The 24,418-nt window shown below is 57.9% G+C and overlaps 4 protein-coding genes across 5 annotated transcripts; 2 read left to right on the forward strand and 2 right to left on the reverse strand.

Moving 5' to 3' along the window:
- The first annotated feature begins 28 nt into the window (after nucleotides 1–28).
- LOC309449360 (discoidin, CUB and LCCL domain-containing protein 1-like) lies at nucleotides 29–9,945 on the forward strand. The gene is made up of 15 exons (XM_082071428.1): nucleotides 29–161; nucleotides 2,750–2,971; nucleotides 5,283–5,420; nucleotides 5,762–5,813; nucleotides 6,016–6,088; nucleotides 6,268–6,401; nucleotides 6,556–6,593; nucleotides 6,664–6,858; nucleotides 7,587–7,708; nucleotides 7,797–7,965; nucleotides 8,076–8,168; nucleotides 8,401–8,491; nucleotides 8,677–8,714; nucleotides 8,806–8,928; nucleotides 9,363–9,945. Exons 1-15 carry the CDS (start codon nucleotides 56–58, stop codon nucleotides 9,773–9,775), a joined length of 2,007 nt encoding a protein of 668 aa, XP_081927554.1. The 5' UTR covers nucleotides 29–55; the 3' UTR covers nucleotides 9,776–9,945.
- Nucleotides 9,946–10,457: 512 nt separating this feature from the next.
- Nucleotides 10,458–16,946, forward strand: TAF12 (TATA-box binding protein associated factor 12). Of its 2 annotated transcripts, XM_082071474.1 has the most exons (7): nucleotides 10,505–10,579; nucleotides 11,667–11,813; nucleotides 13,559–13,810; nucleotides 14,847–14,924; nucleotides 15,228–15,342; nucleotides 15,873–15,961; nucleotides 16,486–16,946. In XM_082071474.1, exons 2-7 carry the CDS (start codon nucleotides 11,745–11,747, stop codon nucleotides 16,519–16,521), a joined length of 639 nt encoding a protein of 212 aa, XP_081927600.1. In that variant the 5' UTR covers nucleotides 10,505–10,579; nucleotides 11,667–11,744; the 3' UTR covers nucleotides 16,522–16,946. The 2 variants fall into 2 exon arrangements, with proteins under 2 accessions (XP_081927601.1, XP_081927600.1); XM_082071475.1 differs by lacking the exon at nucleotides 11,667–11,813 and having other exon boundaries at nucleotides 10,458–10,579.
- Nucleotides 16,947–18,054: 1,108 nt separating this feature from the next.
- Nucleotides 18,055–19,432, reverse strand: LOC309449418 (ras-related protein Rab-39B-like; the record flags this gene model as incomplete). Its single annotated transcript, XM_082071534.1, has 2 exons — nucleotides 18,055–18,481; nucleotides 19,218–19,432. 2 exons carry the CDS (start codon nucleotides 19,430–19,432, stop codon nucleotides 18,055–18,057), a joined length of 642 nt encoding a protein of 213 aa, XP_081927660.1.
- A 765-nt stretch (nucleotides 19,433–20,197) lies between these two features.
- LOC309449440 (ras-related protein Rab-42-like) lies at nucleotides 20,198–21,616 on the reverse strand (the record flags this gene model as incomplete). Its single annotated transcript, XM_082071557.1, has 2 exons — nucleotides 20,198–20,612; nucleotides 21,357–21,616. The coding sequence occupies 2 exons, from the start codon at nucleotides 21,614–21,616 to the stop codon at nucleotides 20,198–20,200; spliced, it is 675 nt and encodes a 224-aa protein (XP_081927683.1).
- Between the last annotated feature and the right edge of the window lie 2,802 nt (nucleotides 21,617–24,418).

A 24,418-nucleotide genomic window follows, 5' to 3' on the forward strand; every position in this document is an offset into this window, starting at 1 on the left:
CGTGGCAGGGCAGGAGGGGGCGGGCGGCGGGACCGGCGGCGGCGGCGGCGGGAGGATGCGGACGGACGGCGGGTCGGCGCGGGGGGCGCTGGTGCTGGCGCTGCTCCGCCGCTGCCTCCTGCTGGGACCGCTGGGGCTGCGCCCGGCCGGCGGACAGGACGGTGAGTGCGGATTGTGGGGCACCGGCGGCGGGGCACCCCGCACCGGGACACGGCAGCGGTAGTCTTGCTCCCGCTGACACCCCCGTGGCTCCTCTTCCCTCGCTGGGATGGGCCGTACACCGCGCCCAGGACTGGGTTTGGGATGAAGACCAGGGACCGGACGGGCTCTTCTCTGTCCCGGGACCGATCCGGGACAGGCTTCTCACTTTGTCCAGACCAGGGTGGGTTCCTCGGTACCGATCCAGGACGGTTCCCCGCTGTCCCCAGACCGCCACCACACTGGGACTGAGTCTCCGCGGTCCGCCTGCCCCGGTACCGATCTGGGACGGCGTCCCCGCCATGCTTCTGCTCTGGTACCGGACAGGACGAGCTCCCCGCTGCCTCCAGCATCTCTGCACCGTCCCGGTCCCGCACCCGGTGGTCTCCTCGCAGACCCCGCCGTGCTCCCCTGTGCCCCGGCTCCCGGTACCAGGCTGCCGCCTGCGCCGGGGGTCCCAGGGTCGGTTCTGTCCCTCCCACCCGGCTTCCCCGGGAACCCCTAATCCCCAGCGGCCCGGCTCTGCCCCGGTTTAAGAGGATCGCTGGGGCTTACGGTGCACAGCTGGGAGAGCCGGGCAGCGGCTCCATCCCGGGGGATGCTGCGGGTCCTGGCAGCGTTGCTCCGGGGGGGAGAATTGCAGCCTCTGGGGTCTGGGAAAGGCCCCGAGGGGACGTTCAGCCAAAACCTCATCCTGAAGAAGGACTTCTCCCCGGCATCGCTCATCTCCAACTCATTCGAGCGTCAGGAGAGGGGAACGGGACATCCAAAGCATCACGTCCAGCAAGGGGAAACTGGGGCACGGCCAGGACGTGACCACGGGGCGCAGAACCCCCACTGCGTTCCCCACTTGTTTGATTTGGTACACATCCCACAGCGGGTTCCCACTGTCTCCCAAAGCCCTCGGTGGAGCCCTCCCAGCCCTGGACCGTACCAGGGCTTTTCCTGGAGCATCGCCCTGTTGTGTCTGTCCTGCATCCTCTGAGAAAACAAACAACCCCCCCGGCAGGGATGGTCCCAACGCTGCGGCTTTGCCCTCACTCAGCGGAAATCCAGTTTTCCCATTTTTTTGCAACTGACCTTTTTTGGGGGGGGCTGGGGATTTTCCTGTAGCCAGAGACAAGCCCCCCCATGGCTCTGCCTTCGCTGTTCCATTCTCTCGGTAGTATCTTGGGACCCAAATCATCGGGTGTGCGTGTGTAGCTCTTGGTTTATCTCTGGCATTGCCACCCGGCATGCGCTGGCCACACTGGCCATTTTATCGAGTGTTTCCTTTCCCAGGATGGGTTTTTCCTGGGATGGGGCCCCCCCAGATCCTCCACACCCACCGGCGGTGGGATTGGAGCCGGGGGTGTCCATCCAGGACCCCCAGCTTGGGTGCACATGCCAAGGTGTCCTGGCCAGAGAGGGTTTTCCGTGCCGATCCTGATGGCTCTGACCTTGCTTGTCTGAAACTCCCCCCAAATACCCTAAATTTCTTCCCCTGCGGCACAGCAGCCCCTCTGGGAACCACTTTCCTGGCAGCCCCAGAGGGGTTACACCCACCCAGTGCCCCCCGCCGCCAGCCCCTGAGGGCCTGATCCTTCCCGGCTTTGCCATAATGGCGTGGGAAATTGAGGATTTCACTCAGTCCCGCATGCCTGCCCAGGGGGGTTCACAGGAAAACCCCCCTCCTCCAAGTTTGGACGCCAGCCTTTCCCACAGTCTGGCCAGGAGTGGGCTCTGGGGAGGGCCTGGCATCTTCCACCTCCAGCTCCCCCTTTTTTGATCCCTGCAGGATTTTCTCGTGCCCGTGCTTTGTGCTGTCTCCTGGTGACGGTGATGGCGGCCAAGGCAGGGGCAAGCCGAGCCCATCACTTTTCTTTCTGCCTGTGCTGGGATGATGCTTGGCAGGAGCAGCAGCTTTTTGGGGCTGGGAGGGGAGTGAACAATGCCCCCCCACCTCCCCAGCCATGCAGAGGGGCGGGGTGATGTACTTCCTTTCACCAGTCCTGCCCTGGATACACCAGAAATCCCAAACGGTGCTTGACGCCGGATGCTTTCAGCTCCAGTTTCCACAATATTCCCTTGTGCCCGCGGAGCAGCAAGCCCAGAGAAAGGCCCTTTTTGTGGTGGTTTTGGCATTGACCCGGGGAGGTGGCCGTGGAGATGCAGCTGCCCAAGGTCATCTTCAAGGTCAAGCCAACAGCCAAGGGTGCTCAGGGGCTGCTTGGAGCTGTACAGCCCTGTGGAGGGGGAGTGTTTCCTCCTTGCATCCTCTTGTAGCCCCCAAAATTGGGATCCTCCTGGGCTGGGGGATGGAGAGGGGCTGGAGGTACAGGTCTGCACTGGGTGGTTGTGGGGGAAACTGAGGCAGCTTCACCCCTGGGTCCCCCTGGGGACTGTCCCCAGTGGAGAGAGCAGCCCGAAAAGCCACAAAAAATGATGTTTCAACCAAGGAAAACATTTGAAAGGGCTCCAGGTGCCCATGGGGTGTCCCTGGTGACTGTACCAAGTGGGGAAACTGAGGCAGGCAGCAGCCTGGCTGAGCCCGTACCCCGTCTCTCCACAGGGGATGGCTGCGGCCACACGCTGCTGACACCCCACAGTGGTACCCTCAGCTCCAAGAACTACCCGGGCACCTACCCCAACCACACTTCCTGCCGCTGGTGGCTGCGCGCGCCCCCGGGCACCTCCCTCCTCCTGGCCTTTGGGGACGTGGACCTGGAACCCTCTGAGCGCTGTGCCCGCAGCTCTGTGCTGCTCACCAACCCCCAGGCTGGCACTGCCTATGGTAAGAGGTGGTGTCCTGGGGGAAACTGAGGCAGCACCTGCCAAGGAGCTGCAGATGGGGAGGGGGGAGGGGTGATATTGCTCTATGTAAAATCCTGGATAAGGAGAAGATCATGAAAATCCGGCTTTTTAGCTGGTTTTGTCATGGGAGGGGGCATATCTGAGGAAGGGGGTATCTGAGGATGAGGATATCTGAGGATGGGGATATTTAAGGAATGGGGTACCCAAGGATGGGTGTACCTGAAAAGGGGGGACCTGAAGAGGGGGATATCCAAGGAGGGGGCTACCTGAGGATAGGAGTACTTGAAGAGGGGGATACCTGAGGATGGGGTGCCCAAAGATGCAGCCGCTGATTAATTAGTTCTGTCTGTGGAGCCGCTGCCCAAACGCTTCCAGGATTTTCCTGGAGATATTTAATGGTCTTGGAGGGATTTGACAGCACCTGGAACGTGGCAGGTGCTGGGGGAGACATCTTGGGTTGGGGGGGAAAGCGTCACTGCTGGGGTGTACGTGGGGTGGGATGGAGGAGTAGCCACGAGGCCGGGTGAGGGGCAGGGGACGCTGTGGGAAATGTGGGGTGGAAAGGAGCCAGTTTCGATTCCCCACAGCTCTACCAGGACTGGCATTTTTCCCTGTTTTCCAGGGCTTTTGCCCTTTCCAGGCTGACAGAGAGAGGGTTGACAGCACGTATGTCCCTCATCTCTGCCATGACCTCGGGGACACGTTTATCCCCATCTCCCAGAATCCCAAAGCCCAGACATGGCTTGGGCCAGTCTGAGGGGTCCCAGAGCAGCACAGGACAGGGGAGACCCTCGATGATGCTCCTGGGGGGCTGGCGGAGGTAGGGGGCACCCTTAGCCCCTTTGGGTGTGTGCCACAGTCCTGCTCACTCATGCGCGGCTGACACCAGCCCTTGACAAGTCCCAGATGCTTTTCAGGAAGTGGAGGCTGTGGGCTCCCTCCTGCTGACTCAGAGCTGGTTCCTGGTGCTTGGGCTGGAGACACGTTGGGGTCCCCATGGGGGTGGCAGCCTGAGGCTCAACTGATGAGTCCCCAGCACCCCAAGGGTCTCTGGAACTGCTGACGGAGTGGGCAGTGAGCCAGATGTTGCAGCATCTGTCCAGGACAGTGCTGGCATCTGGCAGCGGGTGGGAAAATGTGTGCACACATGTCATCTGCATCTCATATGCATGTCATTTGCATATGACGCAGAGCCCCCGTCACTTCCATGACTCTGTGACATCCCTGCACACACACGTCCCATGTTCCCTGGGCTTGACCTCTTGGTTAAATATGACCCAGGCAGGGTGAGGGTGCAGGTTGGGGTGGGGAAACTGAGGCATGACACAACTCTGCCCGGGAGGTGTCACTGCCAGCACCATGGGGACACAGCTCCTTGTCCCCAGGGCAACGATGGCATTTTCTCATTTTCTCAAAGCATCTCTGGGTGCCACAACTCCCTGGTGATGGACATGATGCAGAACAGAGAGAAATCGTGTGGGGGTGATGCCAGTCTGGGGACTGGGGCCACCTCTTGTCCCTGGTTGGGACCAGGGGTGTCCCCAAGGAACCTGCCTGTCCTCAAAGCTGAAGTTTTAATCAGGGAGATGGAGACTGCAAATTGATTTGGATTAAATGGGGGGATTTAGGAGGCAGCTACTGCAGTGCCTGTGAAAGGGGAGATGGGGAGGGGACAGGGATGCAGCCCCCATTTTGGGGTCCCATGGGGCCATGCCATGGCATCAGGGGAAGAGTGGCAAGTGCCGAATAAAAGCTGGTGCCTACTTGGGCCAGTAAAGAGGCTCTGGGGGGAAGCATTTCTGGAAGGTGGGTACAGTCCCTGCCTGGCTGGAAGCTCATCTGTCCCTGCTCAGGGAAGTGGGGACATCTTGGGGTGCCACCCTGGGAGCTTGGTCCAGCTCTGACCTCATGCCTGGGGGCTGCGTCCCCGCCGGTGCTGCTCGTGGCTGTGGGGGGACAGTGGGGACTGTGCCCCAGTTACCCCCCCATAGTCTGGATGTAACTGGTCTGGGGATGGGGCCACCCTGTGGCTGGAACCACCCTGGCACAGGGCCACCTTGGCACAAGGTCACCCTGGGCGTGGGACCACCATCAGGATAGGACCACCCCAGAGCTGGGACCAGCCTGGCGTGGGGCTGTCCTGGGGCTGGGGCCACCCTAAGCACAGTCCAAATGCCTGAGCGCCCCCAGCCCTGACAAGAGCTGGGCCAGGGGAGGTGACACCCCAGGGTCTGGGTGCCTGTGCCCATCTCTGGGGAGCCTCAGTCCCCTCCATGGCCCCTTCTCTGCAGGGCCCTACTGCAGGAATGCTGTCCCCACCACCCCACTTCTGGTGACAAACTCCAGCACTGTCACCGTCCTGTTCAACAGCACCAGCCACCACTCAGGACGAGGTCTCCTCCTGTCCTACGCCACCTCGCAGCACCCAGGTAGGGGGGAGCATCTCTCAGGGATGCAGAAACCCCGCCGGGCCGTATTTTGGCCCATGGGGAGTGGGCCGGGGGTGGAGGGAGCTCCTTGCTGACCCCAGGGTGGGCTCCAATTGCCCTGAGTTCACTGAAGACCCAAAATGAGAGAGCCCAGACCACCCAGCCAACTGGGACCCCCCCCCAGCACCCTGGACGCCCAGGTCAGCTGGGACCCCAATCCCAGGCAGAGATGCAGGCGTGGGGCCAATGGCTGCAGGGACCGAGGGACCAGCCTCCCCTGTCCCTCTGGGTGCCCTGGGGTGGGTGGGGGTCCCTCACCCTGGGGTGTCCCTGCCTTGCAGACCTGGTCTCCTGCCTGGTACGAGGCACCCACTACACCCAGGAGCATGTCAGGTGAGTGGCTGGGGGAGTTAGTGGTCCCCGCTTTGGTGTCCCCCACCCTGGCATTGCTGCCGGTCCCCATCTACCCCATTTTTATCTCCATTCCTCTCCCGGGTGCTTGGGGGTGCAGCTGCGGCGGGATGGGCACCAAACGGGCATGCAGAGGGGAATTGGACAGGAGCAAGCCCTGACTCCCCGTCGCCATGTGTTTCAGTGTGTACTGTCCTGCGGGCTGCAAGGACATCGACGGGGACATCTGGGGTAACCCCAGCCAGGGCTACCGGGACGTAAGTGCAGAGCCCGGCTTGCCCCACGGGTGCACCCACCAGGGATGGTTCCCGGCACGTGTGGCCACTGCTTGTCACTCCCCAGCAGACTACAGGGGATGGGTTTGGCCATGGAGTGCCCCATGGGACACCCTTTCCTCCCCGGTCGGGCTGCTCTCACCTGTCCCTGCTCCCCACAGACCTCAGTACTGTGCAAGGCGGCCGTGCACGCTGGGGTGATCGCGGACGAGCTGGGCGGGCAGGTCACCTTGTCCCGGGAGAAGGGGATCACGCTCTACGAGTCAGCCTTCGCCAATGGGCTCCACTCCAAAAGGTGGGTGGGTGGGGCCGGGGTCCCTGGCTGCACCCCATACCCATCTGTGCTGACACCGGGGATCTGCCACCGCTTGATTTTGGAGACCCCACAGATTTGTTCACCTGGGGCCCTTTTCCCCATGTCCGATGCTCCCCATGCTTTCTGCCCGCAGGGGATCCCTCTCTGAGAAGCGGCTCATATTCCACAAAGGTATTTTTTTCCCATTTCCCCTGAAATTAAGCCATATTTTTGGCTCCCAACCTGCTGTCTCTATGTCCAGCTTGTGATGATGTGCTGGAGGTGGCTGCCTTCGATGCCTCGTCCTGGTGGCACGAGGTGGACATGCTGGGCCAAGACAGAACCTGGGTGGCTGAACGGGCAGCGCTGGGCACCACTGGCCACTCCTGGGCCACCGAACCTGGCACTGAGGCCGCCTGGCTGGAGCTGGACCTGGGCACCCGCAGGAATGTCACTGGTGAGTGCTGTCCCCAGGCCACCCTAACCACTGTCTTCCCTATGGTGACATGGGCACCAGCCTCACAGACCCCCCCCACAAAAACTGTCCAGAGCAGTTGCAATACCCAGGAGGAATTTGAGCTCCTTGGGCCATGGTTATACTGGTGCAAACTTAGACACAGACAGTGTCAACCTCCCCAGCTTTCCCCTCTCCCCATTTTGTCCCTGTCCAGCCCCCCGCCATCCGCAGCTATTTCTGGGAGGAACAAGTTAATATTATGCTCTTGCATCTGGTGCCAGTGCATGCCTTTTGTTCGGCTGGAGCTGCTGAAAGCGGGGGCTTTGTGTGGCCGTGGCTGGTGACCGCGGCGAGGAAAATGGGGACATTGTCCAGCCGAAGGCTGAAGGAGGGAGGAATGCGTGGCTCGCAGCCGGGGCTGGAGGTTATTGGCTCCTTGGGGCAGAGTGTGGGGTTCGACACTTAAATCTGCCACCCAAACCCCCTCCCAGGGCTGGAGGGAGCCCCTGGCGGGGGGTTTCCCAGGGGCGTGATATGTCCTCTCTCTTGGTCCCCTCCCATTATGGAGCTGGGTGTCCCAGAGATGGGGGTTATTCTGGCTAGAAAAGCTCTGCCCCATGCAATGGGGCATTTTGGGGGACAAGAGTGGCCCCCCCCAAGCCCTTCCTCAGCCCTGCACCCCCCGGCTGACAGCAGGGCCCACCTTGGGCTCACTCCTGCACTGACAGGCATCATCACGAAGGGATCATCTGAGCAGCACAACTACTACGTGACATCCTACCGGGTCTCCTCCAGCCGTGACGGGAAGAACTGGAGACCCTACAGAGGCAGCAGTGGCCAGGAGGACAAGGTGGATGCAGGGGGGGACAATAGGGGGGTCACAGACCCCCTGCCCACGGATGTGTGGCCATCTGCACCCTCTTCACCCTCTCCGGCAGGTCTTTAAAGGAAACACTGACAGCCAAGGGGAGGTCTCCAATGCCTTCATTCCGCCCATTGTCGCCCGCTACGTCCGTGTCACACCCCAGAGCTGGCACCAGCATGTGGCCTTGAAGGTGGCCCTGGTGGGCTGCCAGCTGGCACGGGTCCGCGTGCCCCGACCCTACGGTGAGCCACTCTGCACACCACCCGACATCCCAAACATCCCCTAGGGACCCCCAACCTCCCTGTGCGCCCAATGGTGGTCCCACACTGACAGTCCCTGCTATGTCCTGCAGTGCCCAGTGTCCCCAAGGAGGTTCCTGTCCCCACCAGCCGCCCAGCCAGCCACACACCCATCCCTGGCATCGCCCTGGACCCGGAGAAGGCAGGTGGGTGCTGGAGGGGGTGGGTGCTGTTCCTGGGGTGCAGCGTTGTTTTGTGGATGCTCTAGGCACTGATGGACCCAGTTGGACTTTAAGATTCCCCTGTGACAACACATTGATTTTCCTTCTCTGGTGGCCTTGACTGGGCTCCTGTCACCCGTGGGTGGACTCCTGTCACCTGTGGGTGCAGAGGGGTGGGATGGGGCACCCGGAGGCTGATGCTGTCCTCCCTCCCCAGGCTCCACACTGCTGGTGATGCTGTTTATTGGTGGTTTCATTCTCCTCTGCTCCAGCCTCCTGCTGCTGGTTTTCCTCTGCCGCAGGAAGAGGTGGGTCCCATCCTGCCCCCCACTTCACCCTGGGGGACCTAGCATTGCCCCCGCAAAGTGCAGTGGCTCCATTTGGCTGCTCTCCAGGTACTGAGTGGTGCAGCCCCCTGTGCAGTGGGTGCAAGGAGGGGGGTGGCGGTGGGTTTGATGGGAACCCTCACCCCCACCTCACTGTCCCCTTGCAGGAAGCTGGCGGCAGAGCTTAACTGTGGGATCATGAAAGGTAAAGAGCCTCCAAACTCCCTTGGGGGTCCTGCCATGCCTGTCCACAAGGGATGGCATGTGACAACCAGAGGCTTCTGCTCTTTGCTCAGGGTACCCCAAGCTGGGCCCGAGCCAGGTGTGCTCCCTGCAGAGCCTGCCGCCCTCTGGCTTTGCACTGGCCTCGTTCCCCATGACGGCTGCACCGGGGGACCTCGACCAGACCCATTCACCAGGTAACAGGGACATTGAGGCACAAATGGGTCCTTCAGCCAAGAGCTGGAGCTGTGTCTCCCCCACTGCACCTTAGGGTGCCCATTGCCCCCCAGCACCACTCTGGTCTGACCCGTCCCACATCATGGTCCTGTACAAAAGGTAGACCTTGGCAGGGCTTATTTATCTTCATCATTTTTATTATTATTATTCTGCATCAAACACGGATGTGGACATTGGAAGGCGGCTGGAGGGCACCAGGACCCCCACTCCATGCTGGTGCAGAGGGACGTGCCCGTCCCTGTGGGGTAGCTGTCCAGCCCCGGCTGGGTTTTGGGATGTGTCTGCCCGGTTTTTCCTGTTTTTTCCACCCATGGGTGCCCTCAGCCCACCCACATCTGGAACAGCACCGCCGCGGGAACAGTCCCCAGCTCAGAGCCCTGCACCCCCGTTGCAGAATATGCTGAGCCAGACCTGGTGCAGGCGACCACCAGCAGCCAGACGGGACCTTCCACCTTCAAGCCTCTCCCGGACGAGGGCTACGCTCTGCCGCTAGTCGTGAGCCACTACGACGTGCCAGGAAAATACCACGAGTACGCAGAGCCGCTGCTGCCTGAGCCCGAGTACGCCACACCGTTCAGCGAGCCCGAACCCGCCAGCACCCGCCACAGCCCCTGCGGCGTGCCAAGGCTCCCCGTTTCCCCCCCGCTGCGGTACGACGCACCCGCCCCGCGGGCCGGGGAGCTGCCCGCCGGGGCGTGCACGACCCCCCGGGCGGAGCAGGCTGCCGGCCCCGGTGGGGATATCCCCTCTGCGGAGGGGCCCGTGCAGGACAGTCCTCTCTCGCACGTGTACCACGAGGCCTTGTGAAGATGCAGCGGGAGCCTGACCCGGGGGAACCGGCAGGGGCTCTGGGAAAAAAAACGCTCCAAGCGTTGGGAGAATATTTTCTAAAAACGGTCGTATTTATCTGTATTAAATACATATATCGTGTTAGAGGGCACGCCCCGTGCGACTCACACTTCACGCACCCCCACTCCGAGAACAAAAACCTGCTTCGGTAGCTCAGACACCCTGTCCCTCCCGCAACAACCACCCCCGCATCCAACCCCCATCCCAGCTCTGCCATTAACAGTTGCCCAGGGCGCCGGAACAAGCGGTTACCAGCGGCCCCTTTCACAAAAATTGTGCTTCCGAAATCTCTTGATGTCGATTCCGCGAGGGCGGCCACGAGAGCCCCCCCGTGCCACGCACGACAGAAGCCCTTTTTAAAAGCGAGCCGTCGGCCGGCTGGGAAGGGAAAGCTCCAAGGCACCACTGAGGTCACGGCGAAGCACGAGTGTTTCCTTGACAAATAGTGTCCAATTCCACATTTCTTCTCTCTTCCTCCTTAAGTTTCACGCCTTTTTTCTAATTTCTGCTTTTATTTCTCCCCCGAAAACACCGATTCTTTCCTCACTGGCCCCAAGCGCTATGCAAATCGCGCGGAGCATGCTGGGACGCCTCCTCGCCGCGCCCTCCCCGAGGCGGAGCCCGGGCTCCTCCTGGCGCGTACCTTAGCGCGCACGCGCAGGTAGCGCCCTCCCGATTGGCGGCGCTGGACGCGTTTCCGGTGCGCGGCGGAGGGAGCGCAGCCGGCGGCGGAGCGTCGGTCCGCCCGCGGGTCATGGGGAGGTACGGGCCGGCGCGGCGGTCGGAGGTCCTTCCCCCGGTGGGAGGGGAGGAACCGGCTGTTTTATACCGGCTTTTACAGCCTAAAATATGGGAGGGAGCCGGGGTGGGTGCGACAGGCTAGTCCCGCCGCTCTTCGGGACAGGCCGCGGCCTGGAGCCGCGGCTCAACCCCCGCCCGGGGAGTGTCAGCAGCCGAGGGGGTCCCGGGGGCTGCGGAGTGACAGGGAGAGGTGTCGGCCCCGGGACCTTGGCCGCGGCGCCCCGGCAGCCTCGGGAAACGTTTTATCCCGGGAGGTTCCGTTCGGTCCCGTCACGGCGTTTCCCGGGGGCGACTGTGGGGCTGGGGTGGATACTGGAAACAGCCGCCCCCTGGGAGCTGCGGCCTCCCGGGGTGGCGAGAGTCGGTGCTTCCGGGCTCAAACGCAAGGCTGTAAACTCTCTTTGAGTCCCATGGCATCTAAAAAAGCACATCCGGGGGAAAAAAAAAAGGACTTTTAAAATTTCTTTTTGCTTTTAACAAGCGCACATGATGGATAAGTACTTGTCACCGACTGTCTCACATTTGCAATAACTAAAGCAAAACCCAAGAACTTTCTCAGTTTTCTCTGTTAACAATAAAGATACACCCAGACCAGATGGTCCTTTGCAAAACTATTTAAATGTTTGGTGCAAATCGTTATGTCTTGGTAGAAGCGGAAGTCCCCCTGAGCACCCCAGGGAATGCGCCAAAGGTTGGTTTGGCTTTACTGTAGACTTTAATTACAGCTGTAATCCTAACAAGTGGTGCTAATTGAGGCCACCAGCCCTATTCCTGCCATGGAGAAAAGCTGCTCCGGGCTCACCTGCACATTGCTGCTGACAGCAGATCCCAAGATAACTCTGTTTTCTGACAGAAAAATGAAATTTGGCCAAATTTCTACTCCCTCTTCAGGATCCTGAGAGATGCCTCGTCCTCCGCTCATGATCGTGTGACAGATAAACCCTCTTGTGCTGCAGTACAGCCAGTGCGTCCTCTCTTGCGTGAAACTTTCCTCTTGTGGTCTGATTGTAGAGTGGGTGATACAAAAAAATATCTGGTGTTCCTGTAGGAATGAGAGTTAAATGGAAGAGGAGGAAGCGAGAGTAGGTTAACGCTGATCACTGACGTTCTGAGAAGGCTTTGGGAAATGGCCTCTCCGTTCGCTGGCCCCATGGCAGTTGCCGATGTAATTAAAGATCTAGACACTCAGATAGCTGTAAGTAAAAAGCACTGGGGTTGGCATGCGGGATTTTTATCCTGGGAATCCACCCATCCCGTTAACTTGGTGTTTGGTGATCTTAATGGCACGCGAAGGGCGTGATGAGATCTGTAAATAAACAAACAAAATAACTTTATGGTGATAAAAGTGCTTTTGGCCCCAGGATTTTGGAGCTTTCTCCCCTCCATGGTCGGTAAGAATTCCTGCTTTGTGGATTTGTAAGCTGAGGTGTGGGGGTGACTGGCCTGAGAGCGGCCTAGGCTAAAACCGAGCCTAGCATACACTGAAGTCCTGATATTGTGCTGAGCTCCTCATCCAGAAATGCCATCTGAGGGGCTTTAGGGTGTGAACGGAATGGTTTTCCATCATTAATTAGTTAAAATGAAGCCGAGAATTTGCTGAGTGCGCCACAGAAACGCGTCTCGGACATAAATTCTAAATTCTCTCTGTGTCTGCGAGTGCAGCATTGCATGAGTTTGCCGTGGAGTGAATCACTAAAGCAACCGCCTCTGAGCACTCCGGTGTGATTCCTGGTGTGTGATTTGGGGTGAATTAACCCAAACTAACCAAGCTTGCTGTGATGAGGGGAACATGTCTGTTTGTAGCTCGTGTAGCAGATGCTCTGTTCATTGTTTTGTACGTGAATGTGCTGTAAAGCTGTTTGAACTCTTTTCTTTCTCTTGTAAGTTAGTTCATCCTCAAGCACTTAGACTTTTTGGAAGTGGCAGCTGCTTCTTGGCTGTCTCTACGCCCAACAGCAGCTGCTACACGAGGAATTTTTACCTCAAACTGCTCCGTACATGCTCATTGCACTTGACAGACCTGTCCCTGCTGCCCACAGCAGTTATGGGGTGGAAGGTCCAGGGTTTCGCTGAGTTTCATTTTGCATAGCATTAAGGACAGAGTGTCACCAAGCCGGGATTTTAGGGCCTTCCAGCCGTGAAACACCACAGCTGCTGGTTGATCTGTGTGTTGGCTCAGTGGGCAACAACCTGAATAACTTAAGGGTGAACATGGAAGATCTGAGTAACCAGTTAAGCTGCCCCAACTCACCTCTGGTTACCTGTTATCGGTAAAGCTGCCTGCACTGGCTGTGGCTCTTGCTGTGTGAAGCACAACTCGAAGGTGTGGGCAAGCGCTTGTGTTTCTCCATCACATTACCTCTGAGAACCCAGACTTGTGCTTTCAGAACCCAAAACGAACCCTTTGTTGTCAAGGAACCACTGTGGGTCAGGCCTGGAGTGCAGTGTTACTGAAAATGAGGCGTCCACCCTGTGGCAGACACCACAGGAGATGAACGCCCTGTCCTCAGGCTCATGGAGAGGACTCGAATGCTGCTCCTGCTCTTCCCTTCACCGCTGCCACGGAAGCAAACCTGTCTCCGTTATTAAATCTCTGTGGGCTCTTCCTTGAAGCTGTTTATGGTCCAAGTGAAATGCATTCAGAAGGGCAGGGGGGACACGTGTGTTGGATTCAGCCCCAGGAAGGAGCTGCTGAGCTGCTACCTCTCGTCCGTGCACTGCCTGCAGCCTCTCGGCTGCTCCTGGCGAATTCCATATCCCAGGGAATGTGTTCTCTTTTTTCTAAACATTTCTCCTCCCTCTTGCTGCGTCTGGAGAGACCTGATCTGCTGTAAAATCCTGGGCCCTATCAGGACACTGTGGTTTCCTCTAGACAAAGCTGCAATCGCCCCATTAAACCCTTTCTCATTGCTAACTTGTAGCTTTTGTATCCTTTTACAGTTGATTGGTTTGGGTCCCCACAACGCCAAGAAGAAACAAGACCTAGATAAACTTTACGACCTAAAAGCTAAAGCCCAACAGATTATGAACCAGTTTGGCCCATCGACCTTGATCAACCTCTCCAACTTCTCTTCTGGAAAGCCCGAACCCGCCAGCACCCCCCCGCAGAGCTCCATGGCCAACAGCACCGTTGTGGCAAAGATGCCGGGGACGCCGAGCGGAGGGGGACGGCTCAGTCCTGAGAGCAACCAGGTAATTTTATCTGCAGCTTTAGGACAACAGGGGAGATGCTCAGACCTGCCTGAGGCTTAATTCCTTTCCTTCCTTAAATTACAAACAAAAACTTAATAAATGTCCGTATCAGTGACTGGGTGAGCAAATGTCTCCATAGATTGTTTCTCTTCCCTGGATGGGGTGTGCATGCTGTAAGTGTAGAGGTTTTTTTTAGTCTCAGGAAAATGTGTATTGAGAAGTTCTTTTTAAATGTGGTTTAGATGGGAAGACTGAAAGTTTGTAGCCTGCATCAGAGTGGGGTAGTGTGAGAGGCAGCATCACTGCCAGGAGCTGCTAATTTGTGTGTGTTTGCTTGTCCTGGTGGGACAACAAGTGCATAAAATGCGCAAGCACTCCAGGAACCCTCCCTGATGTTTCTGCAGTGTCACTGTCACCGGCACCTCTCTGGGAAGTGTCCCCTGGCAAACAGATACAGCAGTTCTTCCCGCAGTGTGAGGGAACTGGGAAGAGGTTTTCCAGGGGTGTCTGGTTCATCTGACCAGATGGATGGATCAGTGCTGAGAACTTTTATCCACATCCTACAAGACTGAAGTGTCCTGTTGTTGTCCAGCAGCAGGAAAATTTCTACTCCCCACCACTTCTGCCCTAGAATAACCCAGCACTGACCTATCTTGCTGTTTTCCTTGTGAAACACTAAAGCTGATAAGCGCTACAGCCATGGAAATACTTCCTTTGTGCCCTGAGCACAAATTTAGTCACTGTCTGCCTCTTAAGACTTCTAATTTTGTCCCCTCTTGCCTGCAGCTCAGTGCCAGTTCAGCACAGGAGACTTATTTATCCTGACCCTCTGCATTCCATTTTTGTTCACTGGTGCTTGAAAATGGCTCCTTAACACCTGATAATTCTTATCTCTGCCATTCTTGAGCTGATAGGCTGTGTCAACACCTGTGACTTGGGCCTGGGGAGGGCTAGCAGGGGAGGAGGTTTTTTGGTGTCTGTGCTAAAGAAGCATGGTAAATCTGGTAAATCCTTCCCTCTTCTCCCACACCCTCAGGTTTTAACAAAGAAGAAATTGCAGGACCTGGTGCGGGAGGTGGATCCGAACGAGCAGCTGGATGAAGATGTGGAGGAAGTAGGTACCAACCCATGGCAGGGGCTACAAAATAGAGCTAATCTTGGATTTGTCACAAACTGGTGGCCCTTTGTCCAAGGCAGGGACGGCTGCTTCATATTACACTTCTGTGTTCTCACGTTTGCTGCAGCCTTCAGCCATCCGTGTCTGTTCCTGCGTCCCAGCATCAAAAAGCATTTTAAACCAGTGATTGTAGCAAACGCCTTTGAAATACAGACTTCTGAGGACTCATTTTCATGCTTTCTGCATAACTTCAGCTGCTCGGTACTGACAAGACAGGTTGTTGTCCTTGTCCTGCCGCAGATGCTGTTGCAGATCGCTGACGATTTCATCGAGAGCGTGGTGACAGCAGCCTGCCAGCTTGCGCGGCATCGCAAGTCGAACACCCTGGAAGTGAAAGATGTCCAGTTGCATCTTGGTGAGTGATTTTCTTTTCTTTTTTTCTCAGCTGAGTGCTGGGTGTAGTGTTGGGCTGGAAACCCACAAGTAGCTACAGATATGTAACTACAAAAATGTTCCAAGGGCTGGAACAGCTCTGCTGGGAGGACAGGCTGAGAGAGTTGGGGTGTTCAGCTGGAGAAGACAAGGCTCCGGGAAGACCTTATTTGTGGCCTTTCTGTACTTAAAAGGGGACGATAAAAAAGATGAGGACAGACTTTTGAGCGGGGCTTGTTGCAATAGGACAAGGGATGATGGTTTTAAACTAAAGGAGGGGAGATTCAGGCTGGACGTGAGGAAGGAATTGTTGCCCTGAGGGTGGTGAGAGCCTGGCCCAGGTTGCCGAGAGTGATGGTGGATGAACCATCCCTGGAGACATCCCAGGCCAGGCTGGACGGGGCTCTGAGCAACCTGAGCTGGGGAAGATGTTTGTGCCTGTTTGTGAGGACAAGGCTGCCCTTGGGGTGGGCTGTTGGGGGCGATCGTGCTGACCTGGCTGCTCTCTTCCAGAGCGTCAGTGGAACATGTGGATCCCAGGCTTTGGTTCTGAAGAAATCCGGCCCTACAAAAAAGCCTGCACTACAGAAGCTCACAAACAGGTGAGGAGCCCTCAACAACACCAAGCATCACGGGGCAGAAGCCTGATATGGGGAGGGTGGCCTCAAATTCCTGGCATGACATGAATTTTTAGCCTCTTCTAAGTGGTTTGGGCTTGAAATAACTTCCATAGTCTCATCGCCTGTTTGTGCAGAGAGGACTGAGGTTGCTCTGGCCCCACTCTGGTGGTGGCTGCACCCTAAGGGAAGCAGCAGAACTTGCAGCTCAGCTCGGAATGGTTTGAAAACCAGCTGAGAGGCTGTGAAGTGGGGTTTGATCCGGGCACTCTTTAATCCCACTTTTCTCACTAGTGTCGGTGTTGCACTTCCAACCCTGGGTTTTGAGGAGCACAGACGTTTCCCTTTTCCCCTGGGATCCCATTAAGATTCAAACAGACCTGACAGACCTGTGCGGAAACGAGTCAGGCAGAGTCCCGAGAGAACCTGAGATACGTTGTTCCTGCACAGTTGCTTTGCAGTAACCTTGTCTGAGATGCTTAGATTCCCACGTTTTTCTCTTTTTACAGAGAATGGCACTGATTCGCAAAACTACCAAGAAATAGCTCCTGGGAAGAGCCAGGAGAAGATGCCTCTGTGTTTTGGGATGTCTGCCTCTCCACGATGCCATCCATGGGATATTTTTTTTTAAATGCTTTACAGAGAAGCATATATTTTTTATTAATGGTGCAGCAATATCTTAACTTGATGATGAGATCTGCCAAAAACATTCTACACCCTCTTCCTCATCCCCCTCTAAGACCACAATGCAAAACAAAGACTTTTTATTTGTGACTTGAAGGTGGTTTATTGTGTAAGTGATCATCCAAGGGAGAGAGTGTTTGCTCTTGTGTGGGACAGTATTAGAAGCATCTGTAGAGGTTTTTGTTTCCTCCTTCCTGCCCTGACCTGCTCCAGTACTTTGTAATGTCAGTGTTTATATAAATACCTGCGTTTGTTTTACATGAATAAAGAAATTATTAATCTAAAACCATGGGAAAGTCATGTGCTCTTCTAATGGCGTGTGGGGGAGTTGCTGGTGAAACAGGAAGCCCCACTTTTCTGGTCTGGGTGGGGGGTTTGTTCTGGTCAGAGATCTGCCCTGAGCTCTGGGGTGAGTGGAAGGATTTTTCTGATGGGGAGCGGCTGGGGGACCTGGGGGGTTCAGCTGGAGAACAGGAGCTGAGGGGAGACCTTCTGATCTCTGAACTGCCTGAAAGGAGCTTGGAGCCAGGGGGGGTCGGGCTCTGCTCCCCAGGAACAAGCGCCAGGAACAGAGGAAACGGCCTCAAGTTGCGCCAGGGAAGGTTGAGGTTGGATCTGGGAAACAATTTCTCCTCCAAAGGGCTGTTGGGTGTTGCAACAGGCTGCCCAGGGCAGTGCTGGAGTCACCATCCCTGGAGGGTTGAACAGACGGAGATGGGGTTCTCAGGACATGGGGTAGTGCCAGGGGTAGGGGAATGGTTGGACTTGGTAATCTTGAGGGTCTTTTCCAACCAAAATGATTCTATAAGGAAAGGCCACGTCCTGCTGGCTGAGGTAATTTGGAAACCAGTATGGGCTCCCAGTTCAGACACCAGTATGGGCTCCCTTGGCTCCTTGAAGAAACCAGGGAGTGTGACACACACAAACGCAGCCCCAGGTGGGGCTGTTCCTGCACTGCAGCCACTGCTGGGAGGAATGTGGGGGATGTTCAGCAGCTGCTCCAGCTCAGGGTGCCCGGGGAGAGCTGCCATTCCAACCAGCCCACCCTGACCTCCCAGGGATGGAGACCAGCTCTGAGCGAATAAAACAGGGAGTAAAAAGGGTTTTAGGTCAAAACTGATCTGACATGGGACCCTGGGGGGCTGGGAGGACCCACAGTTTCTCTCTGGGGGATGGGGAGAGCCTTGGAGAAAGGGGTTTGTAGAGGGAATAGAGGAAAGGTGGGTGACACCTGGGTCTCTGCAGAATTCACCCTTCCCGTGGCCACTTCCTCAGGAAAACATGGGCAGGCAGAGAGATGACCAGGGGTGTTTAATCCGCGCTTGCTGCTCCATCTCTGCCTCATCCCTTGTGCATCGTGGTGGGGTGTCCCATCCCTCCCAGCGTCACCAGCTCTAACACAAGCACCTCTTCCACTTCTCCTCCTTCTCTGGCACTGCAGCCTTGCATGGCAGCGGGATGCTGCTCTTCACCCCGTCCCATGCCTCGCTGGCCACCAGCTGCCCCGTTTGCAGTGCCTGATAGATGCCCAGCGTCAGTGTTTGGAACGCCTGGACCACGTTGCTGGCGTCCTTGGCTGAGGTCTCCACGTACTGCACCCCCAGAGAGGCTGCCAGCTTCTCTGCCTCCCTCCTGCCCACCCGCCTCTGCCCCACCAGGTCGCTTTTGTGCCCCACCAGCAAGAAAACCATGCGGAATGGCTGGACTGTCTCTGTCACCTCCCGGTGCCACCGGCGGACGCTCTCAAAGGACGCACGGTTGGTGAGGTCAAAGAGCAACATCCCCCCCGCCGAGTTGCGATAGTAGGAGCGAGTCACGGACCTGGGACATGAAGAGAAATGGGGTGAGACCCCCCCTGGGGTCTCCAGTGCTGCCGTGGGCAGCATCTCCCCTGATGCAGGGCAACCCCAGCATCTCCTCCCGCCCACAACTGTCACCTTGCTCCTGAGAGTGAGAATTGTCCCTTTGGCTCTATCAGCAAGTGGTCTGGGCAGCTCTGTCCCTACTCAGCCACCAAAGCTCGTCTGTCCCCTGCTCCCACAGCCCCCGAGCTCCCCTGTCCCCAGCAGCCATGTCCCACAAGCTGTCCTCTCCCCACAGCCATGTCCCTCGAGCTCTCCTGTCTCCACAGCCTTGTCCCTCACACTCTCCTGTTCCCAGCAGCCTGGCCAGTGGTGGCAGCCCCAGCCATGAGGTGCCAAGGCTCCCAGCAGCTGTGCTGGGGAAGCTGCTTTGCTCAGCTCCCACTGGGCTCCCAGTCTTTTCCCCCAGATCCCTGCAGCTGAGGGGGCAGAATAGAGTTTGCGGGGGGGTCCCGTACCCCCTTTGGAGCTGGAGCCAGGGCTGACGAGGCAACCCCAAGGGCTCTTTTCCTGGGAACACCCTTGGCTTTGGCTCATCATTGAGGTTCCTCACTCATGGGGTGGGGACACACACACACACCCCTGTACCCAGGAACTCCCTGGGGTTGAGATCACAACATCCCACCCACACCCCAAATACAGGGGGACACTTGGCTTCATCACCCTCCCCCACACACCCCACAACCTGGACCCACCTGAACCGCTCCTGCCCGGCCGTGTCCCAGAACTGCAGCTTCACCTGCAGCCCCGGCTCCAGCTCCACGAACTGAACATAGAAATCCACCCCCACCGTCTGGTTGACAGCATCCAGGAAGATACCCTCGGTGTAGCGCCGCAGCAGCGAGGATTTCCCTACCGTCGAGTCCCCCAGCATGATCACCCGGAACTGGTATTGCCACCGCAGCTCCATCGGCACCTCCGTAGGCTGCCGGGACCCGCCGCCCCCGCGCTGGGAGCATGTGCAGGCAGGACCCGGCGTCTCCACCCAGGAGGCGTTCCCACTGCTATGAGCACTGAGTGGCCCATTCTGAGCCTCCTTGCTCCCTTTTTCCTCAGTTTCATCGAGTTGGAAGCACTCGGGAGGTGCCTTGTCCCATTTTCCCAGGGGGTCGCCCTGTGACACAAGGTCAATAGAATCACAGAAGAGTTTGTGTTGAGGGGACCTTCCTAGGTTCCCCAGTGCCACCCCTGCCATGACAGGGACATCTTCACCGGCTCAGGTTGCTCAGAGCCCCATCCAGCCTGGCCTGGGGTGTCTCCAGGGATGATTCATCCACCACCTCTCTGGCCAGCCGGTGCCAAACTCCCACCACCTGCAGGGGCAACAATTTCAGCCTGAATCTCCCCTCTTTTAGTTTAAAACCCTCACCCCACCATGTGACACAGGGCAGCTTTACACCACCAGCGACCCCCCAAAAGCAGAGCATCCCCCATGTAATGGACTGAGCATGGCAGTTTGTCCTTGTCAGGGGTCTGGCGCTCAGCACAACCTTTATTTAGCGTGGAAAAGCATCAGATTTATTAAAAACACTCTTGTAACAGGATATTATTTTTTTCAGAGCCCCCAAATTAAAGCTTGAAATAAACCCAAGGCTGGGTAGGGATGCAGCCCAAGGAGGAGGGAGAGAGAACCACACCCATCAGGGGAGGGTCTCATGTCCCCCCCATGTCCCCATCAGCACTGGCACCATGCCTGGGGCTCCCCACGTACTGGGCGCCAGAGGCCGCTCTGGCTGGGGATGAGCCTGATGCCACCGCAGTCCCGGTGCGAGGTAAGAGTCCCCTGTCCCAGCGCCTGCTGGATGTCCCCTGCCAGTGTCTGGAAGGCCAGCTCCACATTGAGGTTGCCACGGACCGAAGTCTCCACGAAGGCCATGCCCAGGGTGGCTGCCAGGTCCCCAGCCTCCTCCGCTGACACGACGCGCTCGGCCACCAGGTCACACTTGTGTCCCACCAGCATGAAGACAGGGGAACAGTCCCCGACGGCCTCACGGTACCACTCGGGGATGTGCTCGAAGGACGCACGGTTAGTGAGGTCAAACACCAGCAGCACCCCCACCGCGCTCCGGTAGAAGGACCTGGTGATGGACCTGGGGACACCGGGGGAGAGTTTGGGGGACAGCCCATCACCCCCCACACCTACTTAACCTGGGGGCGTATTTGGGTCCCAGCTGGGACCTCAGGAGCAGGAAGGTGAGGCCTGCCCACACCATTTGCACCCCAATTTTCTGTTCAGCATCCCCCCCCAAGACTGGGACGCTTCAGAGGAGACCTGGGTGGGGTTTCAGGGGCTCCAGGATCCCTCTGCCCCCCCACAACCCATGGTGCAGCAGAAATGGGTGGGTGCTGAAGGGGCTGAGAAATGGGGCACCCCCAGACTCTGGGGTCCCCAAAAGGCTCCTGGGGATTGGGAGGAGAGTGAGACCCCTCACTCCAGCAACAGCACCTGGCTTGTCACCCCATCACACCCCATTTGAGCCTCTTTCCCACTTCCAGGAGCTCCTCATTTCAACCTGATGTAATCAGGAAGGAAATCGCGCACCCCCAGTGCCCTGACACCCCAGGACTAGACTAGCACCCCAGGACTCACACACCAGGACCAGCATCCCAGGGCACTACACCCTGCCCTACACACTTGGCCAGCTCTGGCTTCGCTGCAAGTTCAGCAGAAGGTTGCAACAGCCTCTAAAGTGTCCCCAGCCCAACGAACCATTGTCGCCTGTCCCTGCATGCCTGGCCGGGGACTTCACACCCACCCTGGCATGGAGGGATGAGTCAGCTGGGTCCTGCGGTCCCGTGCGGGGGGCATGTCCCCGTCCCTGTCCCCACCTCACCTGAACCTCTCCTGGCCGGCTGTGTCCCAGAGCTGCAGCTTGGCCTTGCCGGCGGGTGACAGAGGGACAGTGCGGCTGTAGAACTCCACACCGACGGTGGGACAGGGGGTGGCCGTCCCCACGTCCCCTCCACCTGTCCCCTCTGCAAAACAACGTAGCAGTGATGACTTCCCCACCGCTGCGTCCCCCAGCACGATGACACGGAACTGGTAGTGTCCCCTGGGGTCGGGGGCTTGGTGGGGTTCTGTCACTGTCCCCATGGCAGCAGCTGTGCCGGATCCCGACCCAGCCGGGCTTTGCTGTGCTGGCAGGGCTGGGGACAGGTCTCCACCCTTGTCCCCACCTCGCGGCACCTTCCGGGGGGACAGACTCTGGCCTTGCTGTCACCTGGGGCAGACAAACAAACTGTCCCTGGGAGGAGGGAGAAGCCGCCAACCCTGTCCTCCTGTCCCCGAGGTGTTGTGTTTGGTGTTGTCACGTGCCAGGTCTGTCCCGCTGCCTGGCTTTGGTGACAAAAATGGGGACAGGCAGGCTCTGGGTGCACAAACATACTGCCACAGAGAGGCTGGTGTACCCAGGGAAGCCAAAGTCCTAGGTAAGCTGGGAGGGACAAGCTTGAGGGGAAAGAGGCTTTGGGTCCACCTGGGGAGAAGGGATGAGGGGTCAGGGACATGAACTGTGTCATTTGCCTTTGTTTTTGCAGGTGCCACAGGCAAACTCAGAGGGGTGAAGCTGCATGCCCATTGGCGGCTGACAAGGTGAGGCGGTGGTGGGAGTTGAGGAGCACAGTATTGCCTGATAACTCAGTTCAGTGTTTCCTTCTTGTTTTGTAGGAACTTTGTGGGCCCCTTTGGACTTGGATGAGTCTTTCTTTGCTGAGAGCTGGGACCAGGCACGCGCTCACGAACTGTCCGTAAGTCGTGGTACGGAATTTAGGCAGGATAGCACGTACAGGCTTGCGAGCGCCTTAAAGGCATACGGTAGTTGCTGCGGAGTTGTTTGTGTGGCCAGCTTTTGGTATCGGTTGTTCCGGTGCTCCGTTGTGGTGTAAAGCCAGCTCTGTATGTAGCGGTGAGGCGTACCGTAGTTCGGTTTAATTCTCGGATAGGCCTTGGTTCTGACTGTGCACTCGAACGGCAAAAACTACAGCAGAAGCTGCCGTGGCTTTAACGTGCAAGGGGTGTGAGCGTTGTGAAGCCGCCTGTGTTGCAGAGTGTCCTGATTGCGGTGCTGAGTGTTAGATAGATTTGAGCTGCGTAGGGGAATTGTTTTGTTTTGGAGAGGGTGCGATAAACGTGGAGCACAACTTGTGAGGGCGGTATGTCGTGGGTAGGTTTTAGTATTATCTGTGGAGTACTGCTATAAGCGTTCATAGTTATTGCTTGTCTTTGTTACAAGATGAGCCGTGTCGTTCTGCGTGACGTGTAACGGGAGGACGGCGTAGTAGCGTCATTCTGAAAAAGAGCCCGTTAGGGTGTATTTTAGCTCGCAGGAAAGAGATTGGGGAAGCACCTGCTGATAATGCGAGTAGAGCAGCCTTGACGAAATCTGATGAGCAGAGGACATTGTATGAATTGGACAAGGAAGGAAAGTCTGTGGGCAAAGCGCGGTGCTGCACCCGGCCGCCCCAATGCGGTGCCGCGGCGCGCCTCAGTGCTGCCGCCCTGTGGCGAAACTCGGGTACTGCAGCGCACGGCCAGGGGGCAGAGACGCTGTTTGACCCGCAGGGTTCGCAGTCAGGTCTCTGCGTGTCAGTGTTCGTCCCCCGACGGGGGTCAGGTCCCCGTTTGTGTGCAAACATCCCTCCCTCGCTGGCTCCTTAGAAGGGTTAATCCCAATCCTCGTTCTTTTGGCAGCGGTGGATCTGTGACCTCGCGGGAAGCCCAGGCTGCTGCACAGAGCTCGTGGGGAGCGGGAACTGCGGAGGCGGGGCCTCGACGAGCCAGAGCTGCGGCAGATGGACGCGGCGCGCTGCGCCGGGGCTGCGTCAGGCAGAGCCGAAGTGACCTGTGGTGGCAACGAACGGGAGCCGCTCGGAGCTGGAGCGGCCGTTGGCCGGGCTGTCCCCGGGGAGGTGAGCGCGGGGAGCCCGGCCTCTCTCTCCCTCGGGGATTAAACCCACGCCCGTCCGTGCCCTTCCCGGGGGCAGCCGCGAGGTGGGGTCCCCCGGCTCTCCCGGGGCGGCCCCGCTGCCAGGGAGCACGGGCGAGGCGGCAGCGCCTCCTCGGTGCCGGGGGACAGAGGGGAGAGAGACCTGCCGGCCGGAGCTGCGGGGCGCGCGGCCCCTTGGCCAGGGTGCTCCCGGTCTCTTGGCCGCAGGCTGGAGGTGGCAGATGGGTTCAGGTGCTTTGGCCTGCTTTTTTGCCAGCGTCGCCTTCTCCGTGCCGTGAAGAAAATCCCGCGTGGTTGATTCCGCTCGCTGCTCAGGAGATTCCACGTCTGGGGCCATGGACTGGGGAAGAACATTTGCGAGTTGGAGGACGCTACAAGATATTCCACGTGGAAGCTGGAGAAGAGGCAATTGGCTGCCAGTGGAGCTGTGTTCCATGCAGTCTTCAGTTTAGGACGTTCAGTTTGTCCTTCCAGAAGAGGACCAGTCATTGGTTGGACTGAGAGAGGCTTTTAAGTGCATGATCAGACTTGAAGCCAAATTGCACTTGACCTTGCTGCTGTCAGTCTTGGCTTTCACTGGTTTCCCCACGGCTGCCTAATGTTTGGGAGCTCGGAGTGGGCATGTTTTTTCCCCAAGGAGAGGCTGTGCTTAAAAAAGAATTTGTTTCCTCAGAGAAGTGCAAGTCCATGTGTGTAAGACAGACAAAAACCCCAGCCTAGTCAAGTTCTGAGTGTCTGTCTGTCAGACGGCTGCTTTACTTTAACGAGTTCACAGCTGTGGGATTGTAATGGCGAAGGGCAATGCAAGACGGAAGGGTTTTTTCTGCTGTGGGTAACCAGCCGCCGCCCCCCTTTTCAGCGTAAAGCAGAGGAGCGCGGTTTGTTGTTTCCTTTTAAACGCGGCTGCTGGAAGCCGCGCGGCCAAAGGGCGTGGGGGGCCCGGCAGAGCA

Source organism: Streptopelia decaocto (assembly GCF_964273445.1).
Source record: "Streptopelia decaocto genome assembly, chromosome: 23".
In the NCBI taxonomy this organism is placed as follows: Eukaryota; Metazoa; Chordata; class Aves; order Columbiformes; family Columbidae; genus Streptopelia; species Streptopelia decaocto.

Coding starts and splice junctions, on each gene's coding strand:
- LOC309449360 (XM_082071428.1), top strand. CDS start 56: ATGCGGACGGACGGCGGGTCGGCGCGGGGGGCGCTGGTGCTGGCGCTG. Junction 162..2,749: donor CCCGGCCGGCGGACAGGACG/GTGAGTGCGGAT, acceptor GTCTCTCCACAG/GGGATGGCTGCGGCCACACG. Junction 2,972..5,282: donor CCAGGCTGGCACTGCCTATG/GTAAGAGGTGGT, acceptor CCTTCTCTGCAG/GGCCCTACTGCAGGAATGCT.
- TAF12 (XM_082071474.1), top strand. CDS start 11,745: ATGGCCTCTCCGTTCGCTGGCCCCATGGCAGTTGCCGATGTAATTAAA. Junction 13,811..14,846: donor TCAGTCCTGAGAGCAACCAG/GTAATTTTATCT, acceptor CCACACCCTCAG/GTTTTAACAAAGAAGAAATT. Junction 15,343..15,872: donor AGATGTCCAGTTGCATCTTG/GTGAGTGATTTT, acceptor GCTCTCTTCCAG/AGCGTCAGTGGAACATGTGG.